Source organism: Struthio camelus, chromosome 9 (assembly GCF_040807025.1).
Source record: "Struthio camelus isolate bStrCam1 chromosome 9, bStrCam1.hap1, whole genome shotgun sequence".
In the NCBI taxonomy this organism is placed as follows: Eukaryota; Metazoa; Chordata; class Aves; order Struthioniformes; family Struthionidae; genus Struthio; species Struthio camelus.
The window spans coordinates 5,372,171-5,398,237 of record NC_090950.1 but is presented as its reverse complement, the minus strand read 5'-3'; the positions used below and the strand labels follow the sequence as shown (position 1 = coordinate 5,398,237).

The 26,067-nt window shown below is 45.9% G+C and overlaps 2 protein-coding genes across 5 annotated transcripts in view; both read left to right on the top strand.

Annotated features, from left to right (window-relative positions):
- Positions 1 to 835: 835 nt before the first annotated feature.
- NME9 (NME/NM23 family member 9) lies at positions 836 to 10,162 on the top strand. Of its 2 annotated transcripts, XM_068954353.1 has the most exons (6): positions 836 to 916; positions 1,251 to 1,375; positions 5,042 to 5,099; positions 5,963 to 6,066; positions 8,226 to 8,297; positions 9,069 to 10,162. In XM_068954353.1, exons 2-6 carry the CDS (start codon positions 1,343 to 1,345, stop codon positions 9,198 to 9,200), a joined length of 399 nt encoding a protein of 132 aa, XP_068810454.1. In that variant the 5' UTR covers positions 836 to 916; positions 1,251 to 1,342; the 3' UTR covers positions 9,201 to 10,162. The 2 variants fall into 2 exon arrangements, with proteins under 2 accessions (XP_068810454.1, XP_009688777.2); XM_009690482.2 differs by lacking the exon at positions 836 to 916 and having other exon boundaries at positions 1,178 to 1,375.
- Positions 10,163 to 10,549: 387 nt separating this feature from the next.
- VPS8 (VPS8 subunit of CORVET complex) overlaps positions 10,550 to 26,067 on the top strand; it is an 86,060-nt gene continuing 70,542 nt past the window's right edge. For 2 of the 3 annotated variants that reach the window (XM_068955027.1, XM_068955026.1), the window contains exons 1-7: positions 10,550 to 10,770; positions 11,977 to 12,045; positions 13,083 to 13,213; positions 14,995 to 15,088; positions 16,028 to 16,060; positions 16,374 to 16,428; positions 24,495 to 24,619. In XM_068955027.1, the coding sequence (XP_068811128.1) occupies positions 10,618 to 10,770; positions 11,977 to 12,045; positions 13,083 to 13,213; positions 14,995 to 15,088; positions 16,028 to 16,060; positions 16,374 to 16,428; positions 24,495 to 24,619 (660 nt within the window). In that variant the 5' untranslated portion in view covers positions 10,550 to 10,617. Of the gene's footprint in view, positions 10,771 to 11,074; positions 11,366 to 11,976; positions 12,046 to 13,082; positions 13,214 to 14,994; positions 15,089 to 16,027; positions 16,061 to 16,373; positions 16,429 to 24,494; positions 24,620 to 26,067 lie in introns of those variants that run through there. The other variant, XM_068955028.1, reaches the window with a different exon arrangement.

Sequence of the window (26,067 nt, the reverse complement as noted above, 5' to 3'; positions counted from 1 at the left end):
TTAGTATAAGCTCCCTCAATTCCACAGTGGTGAATTGAGTAGGAGGGAGGAAGTTAAAAGCCAAAGCGTGGAGCTGGCAGGGTGGGTTGGTAGCCTGTGCTTTTCCTGTAGTTGAGAACTCCCTGCAGAAGCTGAGAGCAAACGCAGCAGCTCAAGCCAGGCTGCCTAGACGGAGATGCCAGGGAGCTGCTCCGCCAGCCAAAGGAGAGGATCTGAGCAGGAAGGTAAATGCTGACAAGTTCAGTGTAAAGCTGTGCTGTCCAAACCAAAAATCCTTGCGGTGTCTTTGAGTCAGAGCTTTGACTTGGTCGGGCCCTGCTCCCAGAGCAGGCTGCTGGGGTGCCTGGGGGAGCCCCTGCCCTGGCCCTGTCCTGCCACCGGGCAGCGTCCCCGCCGGCAGGTCAGCAGTGGGCTGAGTGCCAGATGCTCAGCCAGGAGGGACCGTGACCAGCCAGCATGGCACGGCAAGGAGAGGCGCCAGCGTCGGGGTGACTCTGAGCACGGGGGGCGGACGGGGTGAGTGGCACCAGCCTGGGGGGGTGGTGGCACCGGCTGAACGCGAGCTAGCAGCGCGTCCTCGTTGCAAGTAAGCAAGGGAAACAACACAAAATCTTTAAAATTGGGCTGCTTGGAGTGGGGCCAGCGGGTCTCCCTCCACTTGGTGCTGGGGAGACCGTGTCCGGATCCTGCACCCTGCTCCAGGCCCCCAGCTCCAGAGAGCCGGGAGGGCTGGTTTGGGCGGCGAAGAGGAGGCGGAGGGGCCCTGGCTGCAGCTGCTGGAAAGGGGAGTCACAAAGGCGATGGAGCCGAACTCCCGCGGCGGCGGGGAGGCTCCGGGAAAGGGGAGCGGGGCCGGCCGGCGGCCGCTCCGCCCCGCCGTTGCCAGGGCCGCGCTGGGGCTGCCGGCGCCGTGTAGGTACTGCTGGCACCGGGCCCCGGCTCCTCGGAGGGCTGGGGGCCTCTCGGGTCACCCAGCCGTTCCCTCGCTGCCTCTAGGGTCCAGCTGCGCCAGCCCGAGGGAGGCACGAGGGCATCTTCCAGCCGGGGCTGCTGCGTTTCTGGAAGCGTGCCGCGTTTCAGGCCCCGCCGTAGCCCCCTGTCTCCGTAAAAAGGACCTGAGCAGGGCCACAGGTGGGCCTCGGGTCCTGCCAAACCAATACCGTTCCCTCCGACAGGCAGGGACCTGCCCAAGGTGGTCGGTGCCGGATGGAGGAGGAAAGAGGGGTAAGAAGACTCTCTCTGTGGTGCAGGTCGGCCAGCAGTTGGATTCACGTAGGTAGAAGAGGACTGACGTGTTTTGGGTTCGGGACTGCTGCTCGAAGGACCCCGTTGCTGGGGAGGAATGGCTGCAAAGAGAAAGGAGGTGGTGCTTCAGGTCAGTAGGAACCAGCTGTGGTGGGAAGTGCCTTTTAAAGCGTCTTTTAAACTTACAACAAGTGCAAAGAATAAAACTCTGGGTGTCCCACACTCTGCTGGTCAAGCTCTACTGAGAGGTGCCAGTGCTGGAAATGTGCTCCTGAAGGCAGGTAGGAAGCATGGGAAGACCTGGCAGGTCAAACCTGTCCCTAGAAGCGATGCTTTGCCAAAGTCAGAATCAAGGGTGCAGAGTTTACTTCTAGGCAAACTCTGATCTCGGAGGTGTTACATGCTGGTACTGTCACGTGGTCTGGCTGTTTTCAGAAATCAAAATGCCACCCGTGTTTCACAAGAGACTTGTTCAGAGGACATTTAGAAGTGTAGGGATCTGGGGGCTTGCTCCTGAAAATTTGATGCCTGTCATGGAATGTATCTGACCAGTTCAAATACTTAAGAAAGGTCACTGGGAAGTTGGAGAAAGTTTGAGATGCAAAAACAATTAAAAGGCTGAAAAAACTATTTCATAGGGATTTTCCTCTATTTACATCATGGACGTGACTTGATGGTGCCTTATAACTACCTGCATAGGGAAAGGATTTCTGAAGGCAGTTTAGTAAGCAAAAAAATTGATTGAAGTTAAACAAATTGAAAACAAGATGCAAGTGGCTAACAGGGAGAGTCAATAAGCAGAAGCAAAAAAGCCAAAGTAGGTCATGGAAGCTTGCATCAAATTTTGAAACAAGTCCAGTCTTCTCAAGAGAGAAAAACACTGAAGGTGATTCTTGGTTCTATGACCCTGGTCGTTCACTGCAAAAATTGGAAAGCATGGGGTGAAAAAGGTGAACGTTTGTGTAAGAAGAGAAAGATGGTCGCTTTGTTAAGGTAGAAATGCCTTTCTGCTGCTGCACATCCCACTATGTCCCCGTTTGATGGGAAAGTTGATTCAAGCAGAATTTGCACCTTTGGCAACTAAGTGTGCACCCAGTATGGGAGGGCTGGGTCTAGATCTGCAAAAGGGTGACTGTTTGCAGGTGCAGATGAAAGCTGAGCCTCATGAAGAAGGTGATGCGAAAAGTTCTGGGAATGTGAGAGAAAAGCCAGGTCCCAGCTGCCTCTGGGCATCCAAATTAGCAGAGCACTTTGATCAGTGTAGGCATTACTTTGAGTCCATCAGTTGAACTCCCAGCTGAACTCATTATCACAAATTATCATCGTCATAAATCAGTGAACACTGATTAAGCTTTTGTGAAACACTCCTAGGGTGGTCCTAGCACCAGGAACACCTGAAATAAATGTCTTAATTCTGCAGGTGTTCTCTGGAAGAAATTAGGCTGGGGGTTACGTGCTGAACAGGAAAACAGATGGAGGCGTTTTAATAACTCCTCGCTCTCTAAATGAGGCAAGGTCCTGGAGAAACTGTACTATATGATCTCCAGTGACATTTCTGAAAGAGAATCTGTAAGAAAGGCGGTTAAGTTTGCACTGGAATTTCCAGTCTTGGGAAATCCTGACTTTGCAATTTTAGCAGTCCTTAATGCATGTTGGTGTTAATAGCTATTGAATAATAGCTAGCCTTATTGCAACTTACTGTCTTTCAGTGTGGACTACATGCAATTAGGATTAATTATATCAATTGGGAAAGCTATTACGAATCTTCATTGCTCAGGATGAACCAAATGGATCTTAAATGTTTTGAGAAGCCTTCTCTTGCACTTTGTATTTCTGAGTGCAAGCTGAGGGGTAAGTGCTGTAAGCTGGGGAGAAGACCAAAGATTTTCTCATTTCTAATAACAGCATAGGAACTGTAGGATAAAAATAGTACTTAGCCCAGCATAAGGAATTGTCTAGGACATCTTTGACTGGACAGTGCCCTGAGCAACCTGATACAATGCTGACCTTTGAGGAGGGGTTTGGACTAGAGGCTCCAGAGATCCCTTCCAACCTAGATCTTTGTTTGCTATGCTTTGGGAGTCTTTAAATAGCCACTGGCTTCAAATTCAGGTAAGGATGTCCTGCGCTCTGCCTACCCTCTAGCGCCCAGACACCAGGAAGACCAAAGTCATGTATTTACTAGTTGTTTTTTGCTTCAAGGCTCAAACATCTCAACAAAGTAGTGTAGCTTGTATGGAGGCACATTGAGAAAATGCTGGTGGGGAACCATCTGGCTTATAAATTTGATGAGGCCCAGGTCCAAAATAGGAGCACGGAATGGAGAAGGCGTGCTGGAAGCAAGCACGTTGAAGCAGCACACGGGATGCTGGAAGTTCAGCCCACGCTCCAGACCAGGCAGAGAAACGTTGAGGGTGCACAGAGTCATCCTGGAGCCTCCTAGATCACGCAGGCCTGCAAAGAGCACAAGAATCGAATCGTTTCTAGTATTACAAACCACAGCTTCTATCTCAGTAGCAATAGCGTAGCAATAACGAAGCAATATTGTCAATTGTAATCGGTCATTTAAATAACTTACTTACGCTGGGGAAAAACTACTCAGGGCTTTTTCTGGGATATTTTTCCTCTGGACTAGTGAGTTAGATCAGCTCACGGAGGAGCCCTGATGAGAGCCAGGACCAGACCAGGGCAAGCAGAGGGAGTGCCTGGCCTGGAAAGGTGGGTATTTCACTAGTCATTTGTTAGGCAATGTGTCCAGGGCTTTAGTTTGGCTGGCAAGCCATCTTTTGTCCCACTAAGATCGAAAGGAGTACTGAATGGCTACCTTCTCACTGCTGCTTTTGAGCCACAAGGTTGCACTGATGGGGAAGAAGCCCATGGGAACAACACTGTGCTGTGGCCTCGCAGGGGGTGTGCTTGTGTCCTCCAAGTCCACAGTTCTCGCACTGTGATCGAGCAGCCTGTGGAGGACCGGTCAGTCATCTGCCAGCAGCTCCTACTGCTTCTGGCTGTAAGACTGTGTTAAGACACCTTTTGTAGATCACAGACTCCCATTTAGGTCACAGCAAAGAAATTCTTTGCGTCTCTTCTGTGGCAAGAGTGTGAGGTAGGGGGCTCAGGGTCCCTCAGTCATTCATCCCTGCTGCTGTTTCCAGTGCTGACACAGCTACCAGGCTGCAAGCTCAGTCGAGGCACAGGAGGAACAGCTGGAGCTTTCCCTGCTCTCTGCTATTGCTGCATAGCCCCAGAAGGAGTTGTGTTGCCATAACTGCAGGAGGGCGCCAGGAAAAACCTGAGGTTGTAGGGGTGTTTCGCCGGTCTTCCCTCTTGCACCATACCCAGCACGGACTGGTGGGTTCAGCGAGGACTCTGGCCAGTCAGCCGTGACATTGATGGCCTGCTAAGATGCAGGGGGCCAACTACCCAGTCACCCCACTCAGAAGAATTCAGTCTCTCTGCGAACTGGGGCTGGGGTCCCCAAGCAGCTGGGCTGTCCAAACAGTCGCAGCTACTAAAAAGGGGAAGGCTTGCTCTTTCCGTATGCCTTCCCTAGCTTCTTGTGAGCCTAACCAAGTCCTAATCCACTAGACTTTTCTTCAGAGTTAGCTGGCTCGCCGGTGGGTCTCTGTGAGAGAGCTGGCGTCGGGGAGGAGTAAGAGCCTGTGGGAGGGAGGGAAGGAGCGAGAGCTCGGGTGTGGGGGCTCCCTGAGTTCAGCTCGATGCACGTTTCTTTACAGCAACTGGATAACCTAATGACTCACTGTTGCTCTTACTCTGTTTTTTAATTTTCACACAGATTAACATCAATAACCAGGAGCTTTGGGAAGAAATGCTGTGTCTCAAAGGACTCATTGGTAAGGGTTGGGCCAGCATATGAGATTGCTTTTGTTCGATGTTAAGAGGACTCCAGTGCTGTTAGGAATCGGTTGCTGCTGACATGAAGGTTCAGTTGGTCCTTCCATTCCTCTTGCCCTGAATGGAAATAGGAAACATCCTAGCAGAGGAGAGACTAGCTGGAAGTCCCACTGTCTTCCTGGCTTACGCAGGACAGTTATCAAACGGTCACAGCAGTGCTGTTGGAGGAGTCTCTAGTCCAGCCACCTGCTCAGAGCAGGACTGTCCCCAGTGCAGGGAAGAGCCCTGGCTCTCAAGGATGGAGGGATGACTAAGTAGGCCACAAGCGCTCTTCCTCTGTGCAGCAATTTTCCCTAGAAGATCTGATGCTCCCGAGGTCACAGCAGTGTAAATGTTTCTTCCAAAGGCTCCTCCATAGTGTTGTTATTACCTTGTTATGTGCCATGTGATTTCACCCTCCGTGATCTAGTGACTGAAACTTTGAAAGAATATGACAGTTTGTACTTCAGAATTGAATCCGTAGCACTTTTCGGTGTTCAACAAGAACTGTGCCGTACTTCAAACAGATCTATGGGGCAACAGCCACAGGTTGCAGCTTGGGAGGTTCAGGCTGGGCATTAGGAAAATCTCTTTCCCCAGGAGGATGGTGCAGCACTGGGTCTCCAGACCACAGGTCTCCAGAGAAGAGGGGTCTCAGTCCTTAAAGGTTTTGGCGATTCCTGTTATTGCACTAACAGCCTTTTGCAGTCCCCTTCCAAATGGTTAGGTTGCAAAGTGGAAAACTGCACAAACTAACCTATTGGAATATAATCTCTACGCTGAACCGTGTTAACCTTGTTCTTACTGATTTTCCTGTTTGCAGTTGTTGATGCATTTCAAGCCTGGTGTGGTCCATGCAAAACAGTGGTGGACCTTTTCCAAAAAATAAGGAATGAAGTTGGCAGTGACCTCCTGCATTTTGCTGTGGTAAGATAAAATGTGGCACTGCTTCAAATATCCTTTCCCCTGAAATAGCGGGTAACTAAAGGTTGAAGTCATTTATCTTTACAATATTGAGCCAAAATGGTAACAAGCTAGGACTTAAAGCTTGTGCGAGTAAGCCTGCTGAACGCAGGCAGGCAGTTAGTTACTGGGGTAAGACAGAGCTGATATCAGTGAGAATTTTTTGGCTTGTATTTTTCTGCACTTTTCAGTTTCCTTCTCCAAAGAGGAGGTTTGAAGACAACTGATCATTGTTCTTCATTTGTTTCCTATTTTACCACGTTCCAGATCTTGCTCTAACCCTGCCATAAACTGGTTCTTGTTCTTTGGCAAGATGACAAGTTTGTTGGCAGATGTGCGTTCAGTGACACAAACTTTTTCAAGGTATTTGTTTCTGCAGCATTCAGCAAACTATCTAAGCTGCAGCACACGTGCTCATCTCATGTACAGGAAAAGGCTGAAGGAGATGGGTTTGTTTGGCCAGGGGAAGAGAAGACTAAGGGGCAGCTCTAATTGCTGTCTTCAACTGTCTTACGGGGGGTTATAGACAACACAGAGCCAGACTCTTCTCAGTGGTGCACAGCAGAACAACAAGAGACAACAGGCACAAGTTGCAGCAAGGAAAATTCCAGGTAGATATAAGGGAAAAAGTGTTCACCAACAGTGGTCAAAAACTGGAAGAGGTTCCCAGACACTGAAATATTGATTCTTGGAGACGTTCAGAACTCAATTGCGCACAGCCTTGAGCAACCTCCTGTAACACTGAGGCTAGCCCTGCTTGGGCAGAGGCTTGGCCTAGAGCCCTTCGGAGGTCCCTTCCTACTTCAGTCATGCTGTGATTCTGTGCTAAATGCCTTAGCAGGCTGAATGCCAGCTCTCGAAGGGCAATTGCTAAATGAGCTGTGGGCAGTGAGGTTTCTAGCGGAGGCCTGTCAGAAAAAGTATCAGTCTTTGAAAATGGGGTCTGAATTAATGAGCGGTGACACCGATCGCCTGCTGGAAGAGATGTCAGCCTCCGAATCAGCAAGATCAAATAGCAGTGAATCTGGACTCCCGTAAGCCTCTGTGTGCTACCTGGTATCTTACGTTGTTTTGTGCGTCGTGTTCCCTGTATGTTGCCAGATGCTAGTTCTGCCCCAATGACTTTGAGGAAGGGGGAAGACTCCCATGCTACACCTGCCTTTTGTCTTTGAGGTCATCTCTCACCCCAGGAGGAAGCTGTAGAAGAAGTTGGATGAGTTGGGCCCGTCACTGTCCGTGTCTTGGATACATGAGAACAACAGGCTTTCCTGGCCTCCCACTTAGGCAGTAGCATCAGTGATAACAGCATGTCACTCTCCTGTTTGAGACTGTAGAAATGTGGCTGCTAAAGCTAACCTGGGCCATAATAGGACAAGAAAGCTTGCCTGGCCGTATGAAACAACTGACCACAAGGCAGCAGGTCATCTGCTCATCCCGACCGTGGATGCAACATCTCCCGGCTGACTGGCCTAACTCCTGGTCCCTCTGGCAGAGCAGAGGCTTGCAAGGGTGGAGGCAATGTGGGGACAAAGCTATCACTAGGGGCCGGGGGGGCTGTTAGCTGTCCTAGGGCCACCACAGTACTTCTACCATCCAAGCACAGGCGTGCCAGCGACGCGCTGAGACAGCTCTGCCCGTCCGCAACTCTCCTCCAGCCATCAGTGTTTCGAAGTAATTTAAATCAGGCTTTTGGGGGTTTGGTTGCACGGGTGCAAGACACCATTTTGCAGTGACGCTGCTCAACCCTGGCTCGTTAAGGGCGAAGAATACAGGCTATGCCTACTCATACACATACACAGGCTCAAGTCAAACCAAGTGGTGTTTCGCCAGGACGGAGGTGTGAGCCAGGCCAGAGGCCTGCAGCTCTTCTGCAGCAGATCTGCTGCCCACAGCAGCTACCTATGTCTAGGGCCCAGCTTATGCATGTTACAGTCTTGCCACTTTAACGTCACTAATGGTGACGTATAATTAAAAAAAAAAGGTCAAAAACCCTTTCCAAACCTTCAAATGAACAAAGCCAACCACATCTGATATTTCTTCATGCCATTTCACATGTATATATATTCCTCTGAAGCAGAATCATTTTTCTAGAAACACTTTTTTTAATTTTACATTCCTTTTAGGCTGAAGTTGATTCCATTGATGCTCTGGAGAAATACAGAGGAAAATGCGAGCCTGTCTTCCTGTTTTACGCAGTGAGTGAAAATGCTTTTACAATAGTTGTATAGCAATAAGCCTGACCTGCCCATGGGAACGATTGTCCTCTTAGATGCTCTTTTCATGTTTTCACCAGTGTTGTTTGCTCTGTATTTGTATCTGCCAATATCTGCTAGTATCTGCTGGTGGTCAAGTGCTGCGTGCATAAGAATGTACAGCCAGGCTTTATCTTTAAATACCTTCTGCCTTGCCCCCAGGCAACAAGAACTTTGCTTTATTATATGACTTTGCTTTATTAATAAATAACAAGGGAGAGATGAAGATACACCATATGGATGAAGTAAAGTAATTTAAGGTAACTGCACAGGTGGATGAAAGGCAGGCAGAAGGCACAAAGTTACAGGAAGGCTTTCTCCAACTAGAGGTTGTCAAATGGGTTTGGGTTTTTTTTTTTTGTTTGTTTTGTTTTCTTTGTCTGTGGGCAAGTCTGTGTAGCCTCTGTTGGAGGGCTGTATTTCTTGGACCTTTTCCCCTCCCTGAGCCAGTGTCCTAGTCATGAAAATCCGTGATTGCGCTCAGGGATCCCTGTGGCATACTGAAACACACGCGTGCCCACAGGGTCTTGTGACAGGTGAGTCCATGTGAATAGTGTTCCCACCATGTGGGCGTACGTGTTGTCCTGCAGGGTCTTCAGGTTCAGCCTCCTGCTACTGCAGGAGCTCGCTGCTGTCACAGGCATGTGCTGCTCTGGTGATTTTGAGAGGCCCACCTGAGAACTTACTGACTGACTCGCGTCTCATAACTTTCAGAGAGGAGAACTAGTCGCTGTTGTAAGAGGAGCAAATGCACCGTTGCTGCAGAAAACCATCCTGGAACGGCTGGCAGCGGAAAAGGAGGCTTTGGAACGTGGAGGAGAGCGCGCGGTGGTGATCGGGCGCTGAACCCCTAGCTACTGGAGGAGTGCGTGCCAGAGGAAAGGTTCAGCTCCCCAGTGCCAACGCGCTTCTACAGCAGGTTCATTCCTTGCAAAAATTCTGTCCTTCCACCTGAGTGACTCTCAAGCCTGGTTAATGCACCACGTAAGCATCCATAGGGCCACAGAGCCTACCTAGAAGGAGAAAAACTGGAGAGGAGGGTGTTTGTGTTCCTCAAAACCTCTGTCCGCTGGGAAAGAGGAAAAGTGGCACAAGGTATCCTGCCCTGCTTGATGAAAGAGGAACTACTGTGCTTTCTCTTCACCTGTTTGCCCACCCCAAGCTTTTATTTTTTTTTAAACCTACCTTCCTGCTCAACTTGTAAGTGCAGGATCTCTAGCAGGCCCCTGTTTGTGATGGCATTTCTCTGAGGCTGGACAGTCCGCGGTGATCTTGGTCGTTTTTGTCCCTCGCAATGATTGATTCAGTGGCTGGACTCTTTCTGCCTAGAGCCCCTTCCAGAGCCGTGCGTCATCTTTCTTGTCACCGCTGAGCTGAGTTGGGCCCCAAGGACAGCGGGAAGAACCGTCGTTCCCGCGCAGGTGGGGGGGCGCAAAGCGGGGACCCGCCTGGCAGACGCTCACCGGGCGCCAACGGGACCCTTAGGGCCGCGTGGTCCCGGCTCTTCCTCGTGTTCCCGCTGCTAGGTGCGGGACGGAGCCTGCTCCCCAGAGGAGGCAAAACGCGCCTGCTGCTCCCGAAGCAGAACAGGAAGGCCAAAGGGGTAAGGCAGGCGCGGCTGTAGGATGCTCTTTGTGCACGTCTGGGTCAAAACTGGCCCCCTGAGCGCTTGAGCTGCTGCACCCCCTCCCAAGGGGTCACAACACGGCCTTTTCCCCCAGGCTCCCAGGGCTCCCAGTAGGTTGGCACCCGTAGGAGCTGGCAGACCAGGGTCGTTTGGACATCTGTAAACGTGTTTCTTCCCGGTGTGTGGTTTTGTTTTTCTGCATTTCTCAGTATTGAGCCCCCCGCTGCCCTTCCCCGAAGCGGCTGGGAGCTTTTGGTAGCTCGGGATGGCTGCCGCCTTCTCCGGGCTGCGGCTGGGCAGGTGCAGCCTTTTCCCGAGGGCTCTGTCTGAGCGCAGGAGCGAAGGGCTGCTCCCGCCACCAGGTTCAGCCCAGCAATATCGAAGCAAGCGGGGGGGGGGTGGAAAAAAGAAGAACCCATCGCGGCCCCCGCTGTGTCTCCTTTGCCGCTCAGCGCTGCCCTCCCGGGGCGGCCGGGCCCTTGCAGCGGCCGGGCCCCGCGCTGCGCTGCCCCGCGCCGCGCCACCAGGGGGCGCCGCCGTGGCGCCGCCGCCGCACCGCGCCTGCGCGCAAGGGGCGGGGCCGTCGCCGGCCGCCGGTTCGAGTCCCGGTGCTGCTGGCCTGCTCCGGCTGCCGCGATGGAGGCGGCGGCGGCGGCGGCGGCGGAGCAGGCAGCCTGCCCCGCGCAAGGGGCGGAGGCCGAGCTGAGCAAAGTGCTGTGCCCGGAGCCGCCCGCGCCCAGGCTGAGCGCGGCGGAGCTCGACCGCGAGCTGGACTCCCGCAGCGAGCTGGTGCGTGGCGAGCCTCGGTGCGGCCGTGTGTCCCCGCCCCCCCCCCCCAAGTCCTTCCTCAGCGTACTGCGGCGCCGGGCCCGCTCCGTGGGGCTCGGTGCCTTCAGGTGGGGCACCGAAACGGGTGGGGCCCGCGGCGGACTCCCCCCCCCCCCCCAACCCCGCCGGGGCGAGCGCCTCCCCTCAGCGCCGCGGCGGGGCGGGCGCGCGCGGCGACCGTTGGCGCCCTCGCGCGGCGACCGTTGGTGCCGCTGCCGGTGTCCGCGGCGTGAACGTGAGGTAAAACCCCCTCGCGCAGCCGCCGTCGTCGTCGGGAGGGGGGCTAGGTTGGGGGCTGCAAGCCGTGGTGGCCGAAGGAAGGCGGTTCAGCCAGCCGGCATGCGTTTGCAGTTTGGCGACGCGGCTAAATTGCGTGTGTGCCCCCCCGCCCGGGAGTTAGGCCGGGTGTAAGGAGCGCTTATTGCTGGAAATTAATTTTAGAGGGCGCTTTCCCTGAGTTTAATTCACGGTTAAGAAATCGCAGACACGCAACGCTTGGTGTTGGGCAAAAAACAAGCAACAATAAAGCTCGTACTATAAATTGCTGCAGCAGCAGGTAAGTTAAGAAGTTAAAATAATCTAATTTTTGGAAGATACCATATCAGGTGTTAGTCGTGTACTCTGCCAGTTTCTAAAGCAGTTGGGTTACCTAAGACACATGGGGACGGAATAAGTGGTAGTTACTTAAGCAGTTAGGACTGAAGTGCTGAGACCGGCATTTCTACTATAATAAAATCAGAGTTCAGATAATGCACATGTCAGATAAAAGTACCTTTACGTTTAAGAAACCTGTTTTTTTTCTCCTACTACTAACCATTCAGAGAGAAGATCTAGCGTATTGATGCCTGTCTGTATTAGAAAGGCAATGTAATATTAATTGCAGGGATCTTTCTTGAAAATAAAAAAAGGCGTTTGAAACATCAGGTCTGGGTGGAGGTCAAGGAACCATTTTATGTTTTCGAAGCTTACACCTCTTGTTCTCTCTTGCAATGTCAAATTTCAGAGGACATGTTTTGAATAAGAGAACCTTTAGTATATAGTGGTAACTTTTGGGTAAGAGGGTAGTTTGGAAGGAGTATGCACGTAGTTGCTTTTTTCTTTAGTTAGAAAGAAGTTTGGAAGGCGGGGTAGGGAGCCTAAGTTCAGTCTATGGTTTTTGTTGTCCAGATCGATGACAAAGAGTTTGACATTCCTCAAGTTGATACCCCACCAACGCTGGAAAGCATCTTAAATGAGGTGAGTGGCCTATGCTGATGTATTTGGGTACGTCCTGCTTCTGGTGCCTCGGTTGAAGGTAGAGTGAACTTACTAAGTTTGAGTGAGATCAAACTGGGAGGAGGTGTGATCGGATCCACGTTAGAGGGCGAGTGTAGAATCCTGGGAGTCTTAAACTGGAGAGGCAATCTGAAGAAAATGCAGTTCAGTGCAGACAAATACTTACTCTAGTGCTGCTCATCTTGGTGAGTACTGGATGGGAATGACTGGCTAAACACCTTCAGAAAAGAATTTTAGTGGATCATAGCCTAACTGAGCCAAGAGTGCGTACTATTGTACCGAAGAAAACACAGTTAATGCACATGGGACTGCCACCTGTAAGGCAGTGAGCTGCATCTGCTCTATTCTCCGCACGCTTGGTGTTAGGTGGAGTATTGTGTTTTCCCTCTCTGGCTCTGTGCTTCAATGAAAATGTGAATTGTACTGAATTCAGAAGATAGCAGGGAGAGTGACTGTTCAGAAACATAAAAACAAATCTAGGAAAAGTCCGAGGAGAGGAAAATCCGTCAGAAGAAGTCAGCCTTGGAGAAGAGCACAATCAGCCCTCCTGTTAGCAGCATTCTCCTGAGCTGAGGCTAGTGTGGTCTCACATAGCAGCATGAGGAACTGCTAGACCCTTAGCCACCATTTAGCAAAGTGCTGGAGTAGATAATAAAAATTCTATGCCTTCTCTTGACAGTAGACTTTTGAGTAGACTTTGAGAACACCTTAGATAGAGGTCTGTTAAAGGTATGATAAAAATAGATCATATCTGGCAAAGAAAGATTGATTGAGTAACTTTCCTTCCAACGTACTTCTGTGATTATTGTGAGTTCTAGATTTTCCACGGTAGCAGTTCAGTAAAGTAGTAAATAGTTCTATTTTGGTATTTGAGACTATCTCTTTGTCCTCCCCCTCTTGATTATTCTGTTTTCCTGATACACTGTTTTGCTAATGTTTCAGTTAGGGTGTTGTGTAATGTGACTGCTTAGCAAGCTGTGGTGGTTCTCTTCCTTCAGACTGATGACGAAGAAGAGTCTTTCATTTTGGAGGATCCCTTTCTCTTGAACATTGATAACACAGATACACACTCCTACGACACATCTTCTGTAGCAAGCTCTGATAGTGGGGACCGGACACACCTGAAAAGGTACCACAGGACTGATACCCTAGGAGGCTAGATGATTTCTGAAGAAGGTCTCTTTATAGAGGTTAAAAAGGAAATCTCCTATTTTGAGTGGGTAAAGGGACCATCCAAAGTCAAGAACAGTTGAAACTCCTGTTAAGGCAACCTTCTACTCCCTTCTCCCTGAGCTTTCCTCCGAGCGTGCAGTCTGTTGTCACCTGAGCAGCAATGCTCTCGTTGTGCATGTGGATTTTATCTCCCTCTGTTACATCACAGCGCTGGAGTTCAAGGGGGATTCTGCAGGGACTCCAGTGAAGCTGCTTTTGATAGAACAATGTTTATTTCTGTAGGACCAAGTAGACAAAGATGGGATTCATTTTTGCACGGAAGGCTAGCCTGTTGGAGCAATAAGTGCGTTTCAGGGGGAAGTGTTATTAAAATTTCTCTATTTTTTTTTTTAATGGGGTCTTTAAAACCCTGAACCAGATTGGCTTTAAGAAAATTTTTCAGAGATGTATCTGATGACTTCAAGAGCCTGCAAGCAGTTGATAGTGTTTTTAAAAGGCACGTGAATTGCTGTCGTTCCTGTAAATGGAATTTGAGTCTTCTAATTTAAAAGCAGCCTGGAACCTGGTAGTTAGCCTTAATGCTGCTGACTCGTCTCATTAGTTACTCAAACTGTGACCTGATCCTACGCTCTGAGCTCTCCCATGGCCTTTTTTGTGCTATGAGTGGCCTTTGGCATCTCTTAAGCTGCGATTGTTTTGTCATGAGTAATTGCATAGGATATAACGCACTCTAAGTGTGACAGTGTATGTTGGCATATGATGGTGTACAGACCCACTGCCCTTTCTTTTTCAAATAAGATGGTTTATGTTGAATGAAATGTAACCTGGGGTCATTGGAGTGTTCTCCAGGCTTTTGTACAGAGGGGTCAGAGAAACCAGGACATATTGTTGTCATGTTTGGGTGAAGCTAGTGGCGGTGTTTATGGGTCCTTAGCCATAGTACAAACTGTGAATGACATGTTCTTGCAGCCTCTATGTGAAGCACATATTTGTGTGCCTGTGGAGATAGGAACCAAATGATTCTCACTGTTTTGCAAATTTGGCTTTCTGGTGCTGTGTACTTGGCAAGAAAATTGCAGTTTCCCTGGGAAATTTCCCTCTACTGTGTCTGTGCTACAATATACAATATACTTTTTTTTTTTTTTTTTTTTTTAAAAGAGTAACTGCCCCCTGGACACTAGTTCATTTTTTAAAGGCATTTTCTCCATAAATGGAAGCATTTAATTTTTGTATCAAATCAGCTGTGTTTTAATTAAATGTTATTCTTAAGTAAACGTCTGTAGTTTTCCCAGTGCTCTGTGTTCTGCTAACAAGCCTTGTTCAATTGCGTGTTTTCCTTAGACTTTCACTTATAAAGGCTGAAACTTCCTGACTTGCTGGAGGATGAATTAATGAGCAGAAGTATTGCTTTCAGACTTTATTAATAAGACTACCCCAGACTTTATTAATAAACTCTAAGGTTTGCAGATACATGCTTGAAACTGACAATTTGTTTGAAGGACTGTTTCTCCCCCCCATCCCCCCCCCCCCCCCAAAGAAGGAGTTTGGTGCATAGCAGACTGCTAATAATTTCATGTCCCTACTTGGCTCTATGTATGTGGGCCTCAGGCAGAAGAACAGAAGCTGTGTGGGTTATATGGGTGCCTGCAGAATTTACTTTCTGGTTTAGCTGTGGTTTAAACAAGGTTCTAAACTTTTATTCTGCTCTAATGTGTCTGGTTTATTTTCTTTCCTTAGAAAGAAAAAACTCCCTGATTCTCTCTCTCTCCATGGATCAGTTATACGGCTCTCACTTCTGAAAGGAATTTCTGCCCAAATAGTATCTGCAGCAGTAAGTGTCTCTATTTCCCGGTCGTGTTCATTAAGTAAAATCTGTACGTGTTGTGGTGTGGAGGGGGGTGTGTGTGTCTGTGTGATTTCCCTCCCCCTGCTATTAGTTCTGGTTCACATTAGCATGTTACATAACCTACTTGCTACTAATGATCTCTAACTAGCAGTGACTCAAGTATTAGCTGGCTTCTTGCAGCAGTTAAATATCATTAAACTTGGTGGGAAATATTAATATAAAATAACAACAGTGCTATTGGTCTGCTTACTTAAAGATGCTGGAAACAAGTTTGTCTAATGCCTGCATCAGGTATAGAGGAAATCCATCCTTCTGAGCTCAGTGGGAACCATGCTTGCACAGGCCTGGATCTGTGACTCTGACATGGAATGAGAATAGAATAGAGCCTGTCTGTAGATTGTACTGCCAGGGGGACACTGACTGTCAGAGTTAAGGTGAGGATTTCTAAAGCATGTGATTTCCAAAGCATGCAAGGCACATTTGTTAAAATAAAATGGAAGTGACTCATCAGTGAGTGTTTCTATGATGGTTATATGACTGTAGTCTAAAAGTTACTGTGCTGTAGTTAGTTGTTAATTGTGTTGTTGGAGGTGCGGGTGAGCCACTGGAATGGAAAGGTGATGAGGTATGCTTGAGAGGGGAGAAGAGCAAAGTAGTTGTGTTAGGTGTCTGTGCTATGTACAGCAAACACTGAAGACTGTTATTACTTCTCTATTTCTGTGTACTTTCTCATCTCATCTGGGTGTTTCTAGTCAGCAGTTCCCTCTGTACTTTCTGTTCCTGGTGAAACTGTTAAAATGCCACTTGTGTTGTTTGTTTTTTTTTTTTTTGCATTTTGTAGCTCTAATTATTAGAGACCTGGGAACTCTGCCTCTCTTACTTGTAACTTGTCCTTCTTCCTCATAACTTGTCCTGTCTTTCTAGGACAAAGTGGATGCAGGCTTGCCCACTGCAATAGTAAGTACTCAGACAATTTTCAAATATTATATAGTTAGTCTTCATCTAAGTATGTTTAAACTTGTTTAAGCAATAATGTAATACAGCTGATAAACGCGTCTCTCTTCTTGTCCTCGCTAAGAATCTTCAGTTATGAAGGGTGGGAGGAGCAGCATGAAAAATCTGGCTTCTGGGGGCAGAGAACATGGTTATATGTATAACCACCTAAATCTTCCACTTCTGGAATCTTTGGGTGAATGTACTGAGAGAGTTTCAATGGTGGATTTGTGACTGACATTTCTAAACTTTGAATCTTTCTGCTTGACTTTTTAAGGCAGCATCAAATCTGATAGCAGTGGGGACTTCCCATGGATTAGCACTAATTTTTGGTAAGTAACAAAAAAAGGTTTTAGGTTTTGCATTTTAATGGTCTTTTAAAAAAAAATAGCTAAAGAAAGAGCTTCAGGATGGGTTTTTAAAATACTCTGTTTGCACTAAATGTGATTTTGTTTCAGTAAGAAAGTTAAGTGCAACAAATAGTTTCAGTTGTTCTTATTTGTGTAGTTTTTACTTCTGCTTTGTTGGAGTTTGGCACGTGGATATGAAGAAATTTAGCCCTTTTGAAATGATCCATACCTCATTGGCAGTCATACAGAGAGGCCTTTCTGTGTTTAAATATAAACTACTTTGTTTTCATGTAGCAGAAACCAGAATCAGTATTCGTTCATCTTGTACAGTGTTAACAGTCTTCCTCCCTCTGCCCTAATAGCTATAAGGATTAGTTGAATTAAAATGTGTTTCTTGGGAAGCAGAACTTCTGAAGCATGGCTGCCTGTGGCCTTCGATCATAGGTTTCTTCTTCCCTGGCCCTCCGCTGCCCCAATCACTTGCATGTCCCTTCACCCCGTTATTCTTTTCTTTTTCCTGTATCACCAAACTACCTTTAAAAAGTTTTTGAGCTATGCCTCTGTCATCTGATTGTCTGGCTAACCCACTTCATGAGAACTGCTCTTGGAGTGCTCCCATGAGCATCTAGTTTGTGTCCCTTTTGTCTATGCTCTAACGAGTTTGTAACAGTTTTAGAAACTTCATTATCGTCTTCAGTTTTCTCTCAAAGTTGGCTAAAGTTATTCAACAGACCAAAAGTTATGGAGTGAGAGGGCACAGCAGAAGAATGGGAAGGCCTGACAGTGTAAGCCTCACTTCCACAGAACCTAGATATTAAACTATTTCCTGGCATTTGCTCACTCCGGTGTTGAAATATTGACAGGATGTGCTAAATCTGAATATAGATAAGTTCTTATCTGCTACAGTCAACTAATGATCTTACTGATTTTGTTACTGGTAGACCTTTGTGCTTTTTCTAAGATTTGTCCAATATGTGGAGATATCTTTAAAACACATTTTTGCAACGATTAAGATTTCACGTTGATGTCTTTATATGCAGACACTTAAAGAAGTTTGTATGCTTTTGAACTGTTCTCTGCAAGTGTCATACTAAACAGGTATTGTTTTAGTATTTTCTGCTCCAGAAGGGGCTCCAGGAATCTGCATGAACATGTAAAGGGAAATGTATACGTCTTGAGATCATTCTTAATGGTCTTTATGGAGTGATGTTTGTCTGCATCAAGCCCAGCTTAAGAGGATAGGCAACTGAATGCCTACATGTCCAAGATGCTTAATATTCTATATGTCAGTTGATGCATTTTGTAAAGTTTTAAAAAGTTATTTTTTAATTGCAGAACACAGGCGTGTTTAAACACAATTTTCTCTGTGACACTGTTGGTTAGTTTTGGATTTGCTATTGTTCTGGCCTCTTTTAGGCTGTATAGCCTGTAGTTACCCAGTTCATCTTACGCTGTTAGAAGTTTGACGCAATGCCAGCTTTTCCGTATTTGAAAGTTCCATGGCTTTTATTAAAATAAATGTGAATGCTTTGAAGCTCTTCTCTGAGTACTTGCAACAGGGACTTGAAGCTTTCTGATCTATTGAAATATATAAAGATAATGCTTATACAACTATGTACTGGGTTGTGTTATCATGAATGCATTCAGAAAGGAATCCCATTCCTTTCAGGAAGGGATTGCTGATGAGAAGGGATGTCTGGAGGTCTCCAGTCACACCTCCTGTTCAGAGCAGGACTATCACCAACACTGGAGCAGGGCAGCCCTGGCTTTGTCTACCAAATCTTGAAAAGCTCATGAGGATGGGAAACATCCCCCAACACACGCATGGGCATGCACACGCTCTGCTGGTAATCTGTTTCAGGTCTGCACAACCTTTTGGGGGGAGAAGATTTTCCCAGCAGCCTGTCTAAACACCTCGATTTGCAGTTTGTGGTATTTGCCCTGATCAATATAATCCATATTATATTGATCACGTGGCATTTCTGAGGGGAGTTTGGCTCTCTTGTCTTTTACCTCTCTTTCAGGTACTTTAATTCTGCTTCATGCTTTGTTAGCACATTGGGGTAGCGGCAGTTTTCTGTGCCTTAGGAACATGACCGTTAGCTCATTACTATACTCATTTGGAGGATTACTTATATAAATGAGAGAAACCATATTTGGAGGTTGAATATGATGAAATTGAACAGTTAATCTATGCCATGACTTTTCTTTGAGCCTTAATAGCTAGAGTGTGAGAAGTGCTCTTCCTAGCAAGTGTGTAACAATAAGCAAATAACGTTTAGAATTTGTTTAGACTGTTTTTCCTCCATCTTTCTAGAAGACCTAAGGGGACGTTACCCTACTCGAAACCTAGCCCTTAGACAGAACGCACTGAAATGTACCACTCTGCATGGATATTTTACCTTCTGGACAGAAAATTTCTGTATAGCTAAACTTGTTTTTGATTAGTGTGAACCATTTATTTTCTCTGTTCACCTTAAAGCTTATGGTTAGTGTCCTGAGTCTTTGTAAGGGTGGAGGGATAGCATGATATCTTGAGAAAATGGGTACTGTAGGTACCTAATGTTATCATTAAAACTCAATTTTGGGGACCGTTGTCACTGATGTTTTTTAAAGTTAACGTGGAATTGGCTGTCTGTCTAGTGACAACTGTTGACAATAATTGTACTAGCTGTGTCACTGTAGACTTCCAGTATTGTTTCCTCTTTTTTTTTTTTTTTTTTTTGTCTTCAGTACAATGAGGTCAAAATGTAAAAACTCATTTTTCTGTGGTGACTCGATACACTTTTTAAACTGCTTGTTTTTACAATGATAGCTCTCACAGCATTCTCTCAGTTGCTTGAATAAATCAAAAGATGAAGTGTTAACAAAAGAAAACACTGTCAGCAAAATCTGGAGATTCTCTTGGACTTTGAAGATTATTACATGTGCCGTTCTTGATTCCTTTCCTTTATATTGATTTCTGCCTTTTTCTTTTCTCTTTTGACCCTTTCTGTGTGGACTGAAAAGGAAAAGGTACAGTAATACTGCACTGTGCACGTCCCCTGCATGAGCAGCTCTTGTCTTGCCCAGTTTGCATGTTGATGTGCTAGGTTACTCTGTCCGAGCTGAAGATGCCAGATAGGCAGCCTGTGAGGCAGTGCTGTGCTGTAACCAGTGAATGAATAAACAGCGCTGACCAATCTGGGAATTGGTTTTTGAATGCACATATACTATACTCTTCCAAATTCTCCTGCCAGGACAGCAGAGGAACAGGTAAATATGCTGTTTATAATGTTTTAGGGCAGGACAGCTGTGTAGCTATTTGCAAAGGTGATGTTTCAGGGCAGGACAAAGTAAGGCTTTTCCATGAGATCAGCATCCAGCTATCTCTCCCTGAGAGCTGAAAAATAATCGCGTTGCAGAGGAGCAACGTGATTCTTCAGCCTGGCGAGAGATACCAGTTCAGAGCGCCATGGGCCAGAAACTCTGGGAGACCCCTGCAAGTAGACAGCATGCTTCTGAAATCCCTGCTTGTGTCCCAGTCCTGCATCTGAGGAGGGAGCAGGGGGTTTCTGTTACGGATGGCTGCAGGTGGTATGACTTAACCCTGGCTCTGAGTAATCACTTCTGCTGGCTCAACCTGAGGGCAGGGCTAGGGCGGAGGTTCAGCAAGCCCTGGTTTGGGGACAGCTGTTCTGTTACTGAGAGTGATGGCCTCTGTAGCCTGATCCATTAGCTCCCTGTGGCTGGGTGCTGTCTGTTGTCTATTCCCCAGGCGCAAAGGAGCGTGCTTCCTGGGAGAGTGTTCACTACTGCTATGTTTAATATAGGTGGGAGGAAAGGCTTTAATCTTAAACACTGTAATATTTGAGCAGTTCTGCAGGAAATACAGCAAGTATTTTAAATTCAGGAATACCTTGATTTAAGAAAGTAATCTGGAAGAAAACTTCAGTATTGGCATGTGTGCCTACCTCTGCCTTGCTTTGAATAAAGGACTTAAAAGTAGATGTTTTAGAGCCCATTCAAACGATATATAGTGGTTCTTACAATTTAGTGTGGGATAACACTTTTGCAAAGAAGTAATCACTTCTGGACTGTTATGGTTGCTCCAGTGTTCTGTTATTCTGTAGAGGTGACTTATTCATGTACTTGATTTTATTCTTTTTTGGTAGAGCTATATCACAATGCCAGCTAGTTTTACCTTCAGACCGTTGAGCGTAACGCCAGTAGTTACAGCTGGAAATTTTAAAGATGAGGAACTGTTTTAGTTAAGTCACAAATTTAAACATATTTTCTGATAACTGATAGCCACCCAAGTTTCAAGTATGTGCCCCAATATTTTATGTTTAATCCTAAATGTGCCTTAATTCAAAGCTGATGATATTAGTCTTGAAAATCCTCAGTGAAGCATTTATAGCCTTTTTCCTTAATTTGTTTTTATCGCTCTACCATCTCATTAATGGGAGCTGATTGATTCAGGCACCCTGCTTTGTCTTCGGAAGCAATTTCATCTGATCTTATTTGTAGGTAGTTTCAAAAAAAAAAATCTAACCACTCCTGAGTGTGCATCATCTCTTCACTGGCTATAAACATGAATAAGTATTGGCACATGTTTCTCTGGGGTTAGCTTCCCAAGTTGTTATTTCTCCACTCTGAAAATGCAGCTCAGGAATACAATGGGCACTTCCTCCTTAGGAAAGAGTAACTAGAGTCATACAAAGCATTGTGCGTATGTGTATCTTGTTTAATTTAATTTATATCGTGGGGGAGGGAAGAAGAAAGTGGATTTGAAAGTTCTTGTGGCGTGCATGCAAAGATGCAAGGTTGGATTGAAAGTAGTAGTGATTCTGGAGCTCCTGCCCTTTTCAGAGAGAAAGCTGTGAAAGATGCTCCTTTCTTCTGTCTTACAAGAAAGAGGTTGTTGATTCATTAACCAAATATAAAATGTGCTAATTTACTGACTGTATCTCTGTCATTATGGTGAATTGGAGGGAAGAGAATCCAATTCACACTTAATAACAAGAGCTGCAGTATTCAACTTTTCACATACATATATATCTATACACACATATGTACATATATGTATATATATATTTCTATGGTTGGTAGGTGGTCTGTTTATAAACAAACTGTATTTCCAGACCTCGCGCAGTACCACTTAGATATCTGCTCTTGGAACAGAAGTATTTCTTTGGGGCTGGAAAGATTGGAGCCATTTGGAGCATATTTCTCTGGGGAGTTTGTTTTGCCGCTGTAGCTCTGTACTCTCTGAGCTTCCACAGAGATCTTCCATGAGCTTCTTTACCTGTTCTACTCTGTTCCGTGTATGTCTTTATCACAGTAGTGTCAAGGCATTTTCTACTAATATGGCAAAAGATGATTTTCGTTTCCATCACGTGGCTCTTGCTTTCATCTTATCCCAATAAGGAGAACTGCATGCAGAGCAATGGTCTTGTCTTTGAAGTGTTTACAATGCCTTGTGCTTTCTAAGATAGGTGGTGGCTGAAGGAGTGAGTACACCAGGCCCCCTGGAGAAGGAGTTTTGGGTTGCAGTGGCTCCGTAGTGTTAGACTGGCCCCTGGGATGGCTCTGCATTGTGCTTGAGTGGCAGGTGTAATGAGTTACATCCTTCTCCTGTAATTTCTCACTGTAGTGATACTGAAGTAGTTTTGGCTCCATATTCTTCTTACGTTTTTAACGAGGGCAGTAGTGAGCGATATAGTCCCTTGAATTGTCTATGTCTTTTGCCTAATTAAACGTCAGTGTTAAGGCTTGTAAAACTTAGATCTGTTTAAACAGTGACACGTGTGACTGTCACAGCTTCCGGGGCTGCTTCTGTACACGCATGAACAGCCAGCCTGAACCCTCACGTGTTGTTCGGCTTCCAGAGGACTTTGTCTTAAGAATGTCATGTTAATTTGGAAAGCTGATGAAAAGTAGTATTTTACATAGTTTCTGACTGACTGTGAAAAATCTTCACCGACCTGTAACTTAACTGAATATTTCTTGCAGCAGAAGTGGTATCTTTATGGAAGGCTTTTAAGCCCAAACAAGCAAATGCCTGTTCCCATTTGAAAACGGAAGCCCCTTGCTCTGTGTTTGGCATAAGCCACATTGTGAAGGAAGAAGGGGGAGGTGCTCCCCCTCTCCTTGCAGCATCAGCTGCCATGCTGGTAAGCTTGCTGAGGGCCTCAGCAGGGCAGGAGTGCTTGTAGGACAGATGGCCTCTCCCAGAACTGCCTGGGCTGTCATCTGATGAGAAAATGACAGTTCTCATTGATATCGTCAAGCAAAGACCCCTTTCTTTTCCTCCCTCAGATTTCAAGAGTAGAGTTCTTCAGAAATTGCAACAATACTGATGCCTCTGAGCACCTCTAACGTATGGTATCCTCCTGACCACTACTTTCATCATGTTTTAAATCAAAGCTAGCATTGTTTTCCATATTTGAGCCTTCCTTTTGCATTTGCAGCACAGAGCAGGGTGTTTCTGTCTCTGCTACAGAAGCATGTCTCATTTGGTGTGCAGAATGAGTGCTGTTTGTTACGCCCTTTCTGTTCCCACCCCTCTGCTACCACTATCTAGATTTTGCAGGATAAGATAATTTTTTTTCTTTCTTCTGTGCTCTAGTACTTAGTACATCAGAGAAGTTTATCAAGATGGATAAAGAAAAACAAGGAAAAGAGTGGAAAAAGTATTTTACATTGGCCCTAGCTTGTTTCTCCTCAACAGTCCTTGGGTTCAGATACTCCTCTTCTTGCCAAGGTTTCTTTCATCGTTCCCGCTAGTGTCTCTTGATGCTGTCAGAATTGTAAAGGTGAACCCTGCTGTGTGTTCAGCCATGAGTTTGTCCGTTCTACAGAAATGCATCTGTATTGAGAAAATAGGAGATACCTATGTCCTCTGTTTCACATCTTGCATGTTGCTAACCAAGCTGCAACTTCTATGGAGAAGTGTGCTCCCTGCCTTGGGCACTTCCTCCAGGGGATTTCTGCTCTTCAACCGCTGTCTGTTCCCCTGGGCTCTGTCATTCCCCTTCCATGCTCGAGGTGCAATGCATGCACCCAGTGTTATGATGATGCTTCCAAAATGTGTTCCTTTTCCTGGTTCATATTGCAGGCGTGCTCACAAAGCATCTTCTCTCCTTCCTCGGCCACTCAAAAGCAGCAAGAAAATGAAAAGAGGTGTGGAAAAGCAGCTCTTGAGTGTTTGTTTTCTGAGCTGTTCACGAGCAGTGTGCCAAAGGATTATTATCATTTATAGTATCTTAAGTGTAATGTTTGTACAAAGCCATTTTCAGTCCCTTGTGGTGAGGTTTTAATAGTTGAGAACAGAGGTGCCTCTTGTGCACCGTGGCAGACGGGATATGTCTCCTTGCAGCATTCCTGTCTCATAGGAGTCTCGGCAGGCACTACCACCTGGTTTGCAGTAGCTTGTGTCTCATACAAGGAAGTTTTGTCACTGTGTTGGTCATTGCTGTTTCCTTTTAAAATAAGAAGTATATGAACCAGAACCGGTAGAGTGTTTTAACTGTGCCATTGCTTTGGGGACACTAGTTCCATTTTCACTCCAGCTTTTTCAGCGAACCCAAGAAATAAAAGTTATATAAAGCTGTACTTACCCAAACCCTGTGTTGGGAATCTGCAGGTGATGTTCAAATCAACATAAAGAAGTACAAGACTTCGAAAGTAGAATTAATTTGTTGTTGTCTTCCTTGCTACCACTTAAATAAGCGCCACTGTAGAATAGTAAAAGGAAAGCTAGATATTGCTTTGATGTTTTTTATAGCAGTTTCTCATTCAGTGTGTAATGCCCCTGTGTTTCCATATTCCCTATGCCTGTTTTGTATTTTCTAAACTAATTTTTTACTTCCACATGAGACAGTGTCACACTATCTCTGTGCTAATTTGTTCCCTGATCCTGCAAACTCTTCTTTAGGAGCTTGACTGTAAGCCTATGAATAGTAAATGTACCCCAAGTGAATTGTATCTGCAAATCACTGCATATTACTGGTTTTAATCGTTACTCTTTCTTTCTCCTTAATTTCTCACTAATTCTTCTATTCTAGATCAAAACCAGGCTCTTCGACTTTGTCTGGGCAGCACTGCTATTGGGGCTCAGTACGGGGCTATCTCTGCTCTCAGTATCAACAATGACTGTTCGAGGCTGCTGTGTGGCTTTGCAAAAGGACAGGTAATTCCTAGAGGATGAGACTTATCTCGTGCTGTGTCCTTCTGCAGAATCCTACTGGGGGATTATCTATATATGGTCCAGAGGTGACAACAGAGCCAAGCTGAGTGCGCACAGTATGTGGCTCTTTGGTGATTATTTTCGTGCTGAGAAGCAGCGTGCATGTCTTGACCTGCCCAGGGCTTTTTTGGCCAGTTGATTCCTGCATACAGCGAGCTGACCGAATAAATGGGTTAGGGTAGGTTTCTGTGAAGGAAGAGGGTGATACAGAATGGGGTGAAGGAATTAATTGGTCATTGCTGGTCATGGCATAACAAAGTCCCGCTCCTGATAAAATAAAACGTTCCCATCGGTACAACCACCTTAGTCTTTCTAGATCAGTTTATAAGATCTATGCTTTATAATTAAAGCTAATTTTTACTGTAGTGATGACTTGAAAGGCATTTATTCAAGTTCAGATCTAGCTCCAAAGTTCAAGGCTACTGAAACCTTAATTCTTTTGTATTAGTGAAGCAATGTAGCTTATTGAACTTCAGGAAAAAGAGTTTGAATATTCTGTTATCATTTTATGCCCCTTCTCTGGACCTAAAGAAAGATAGCAATTCCTGAACAAAAGTTATGGGACTAAAACCAACTGGATAGAAGTTAACTTGGTAAAATTTAGATCCATGAAATAGAAAGAAGGCTGCTTCATGTTTCTTTCTAGTTTCATTTCCCTTTGCTCCTTCAGCTTTCACTTTTATATTGGATAAAACACACTCCAGTGCCTGTGATAGGGCTAAATGACAGACTGCTCTAGCGCATGTAGAAATACAGATTTGATCCAAGCAGGGCAGTCAGTGGCCACTTTAAAATGGTACTCAGATAAAATATTTTAGAGCAACAGTTCTGAACTGGCTGGTCTGTGACACTTTCACAGATAATTCATGGAACCATATGAAATGATATTTCCAGTAAAAAGTTTGATTCAAATTGTAATTTCAACTTTTCTGGGCCAAATATTCCTCAGTACTGCAATAAGTAGTTTGGGGCTTCTTGCTTCTTAACTAAGAAATTGCTTGGATTTAATTTCTAAGAGCAAGCCAAGAAAACCAGGTTGTATACTCCTGATAACCTGTCATGCTGAGCAAATGCAGGAGCAGAGGGTTCACAGGTTCGTGGTAGCCTTGGAGATGCTTGAGCGTCACTAATGGTTATTAGCACGGAATGTTTAATTGTTCACTGCTTCTGAGAGGAAAAAAAAATATGTTGAACCGCTTTGAACGGTGGTATGCTGTGGCAAAGTTATCCTGCGCTCTTTAATTGGGTTCTCAGACAAATGGCTATGAAGCGAATATGCTTGGGCAGATGCTGAGAGCTTTGACAAAAGGAAGTAATTCAGAGCTGTTGTAATTCAGAGCTGAGATGGTTTCTCAATGAGAGTACAGGCAGGCAAAATAAATAGCTTATAA

Bases quoted from the DNA above. Each gene is read 5' to 3' on its own strand.
- NME9 (XM_068954353.1), top strand. From the start codon at position 1,343: ATGGCTGCAAAGAGAAAGGAGGTGGTGCTTCAG. The intron at 5,100-5,962 runs GTAAGGGTTGGG...TCCTGTTTGCAG, and splicing joins GTGTCTCAAAGGACTCATTG to TTGTTGATGCATTTCAAGCC. The intron at 8,298-9,068 runs GTGAGTGAAAAT...CATAACTTTCAG, and splicing joins CTGTCTTCCTGTTTTACGCA to AGAGGAGAACTAGTCGCTGT.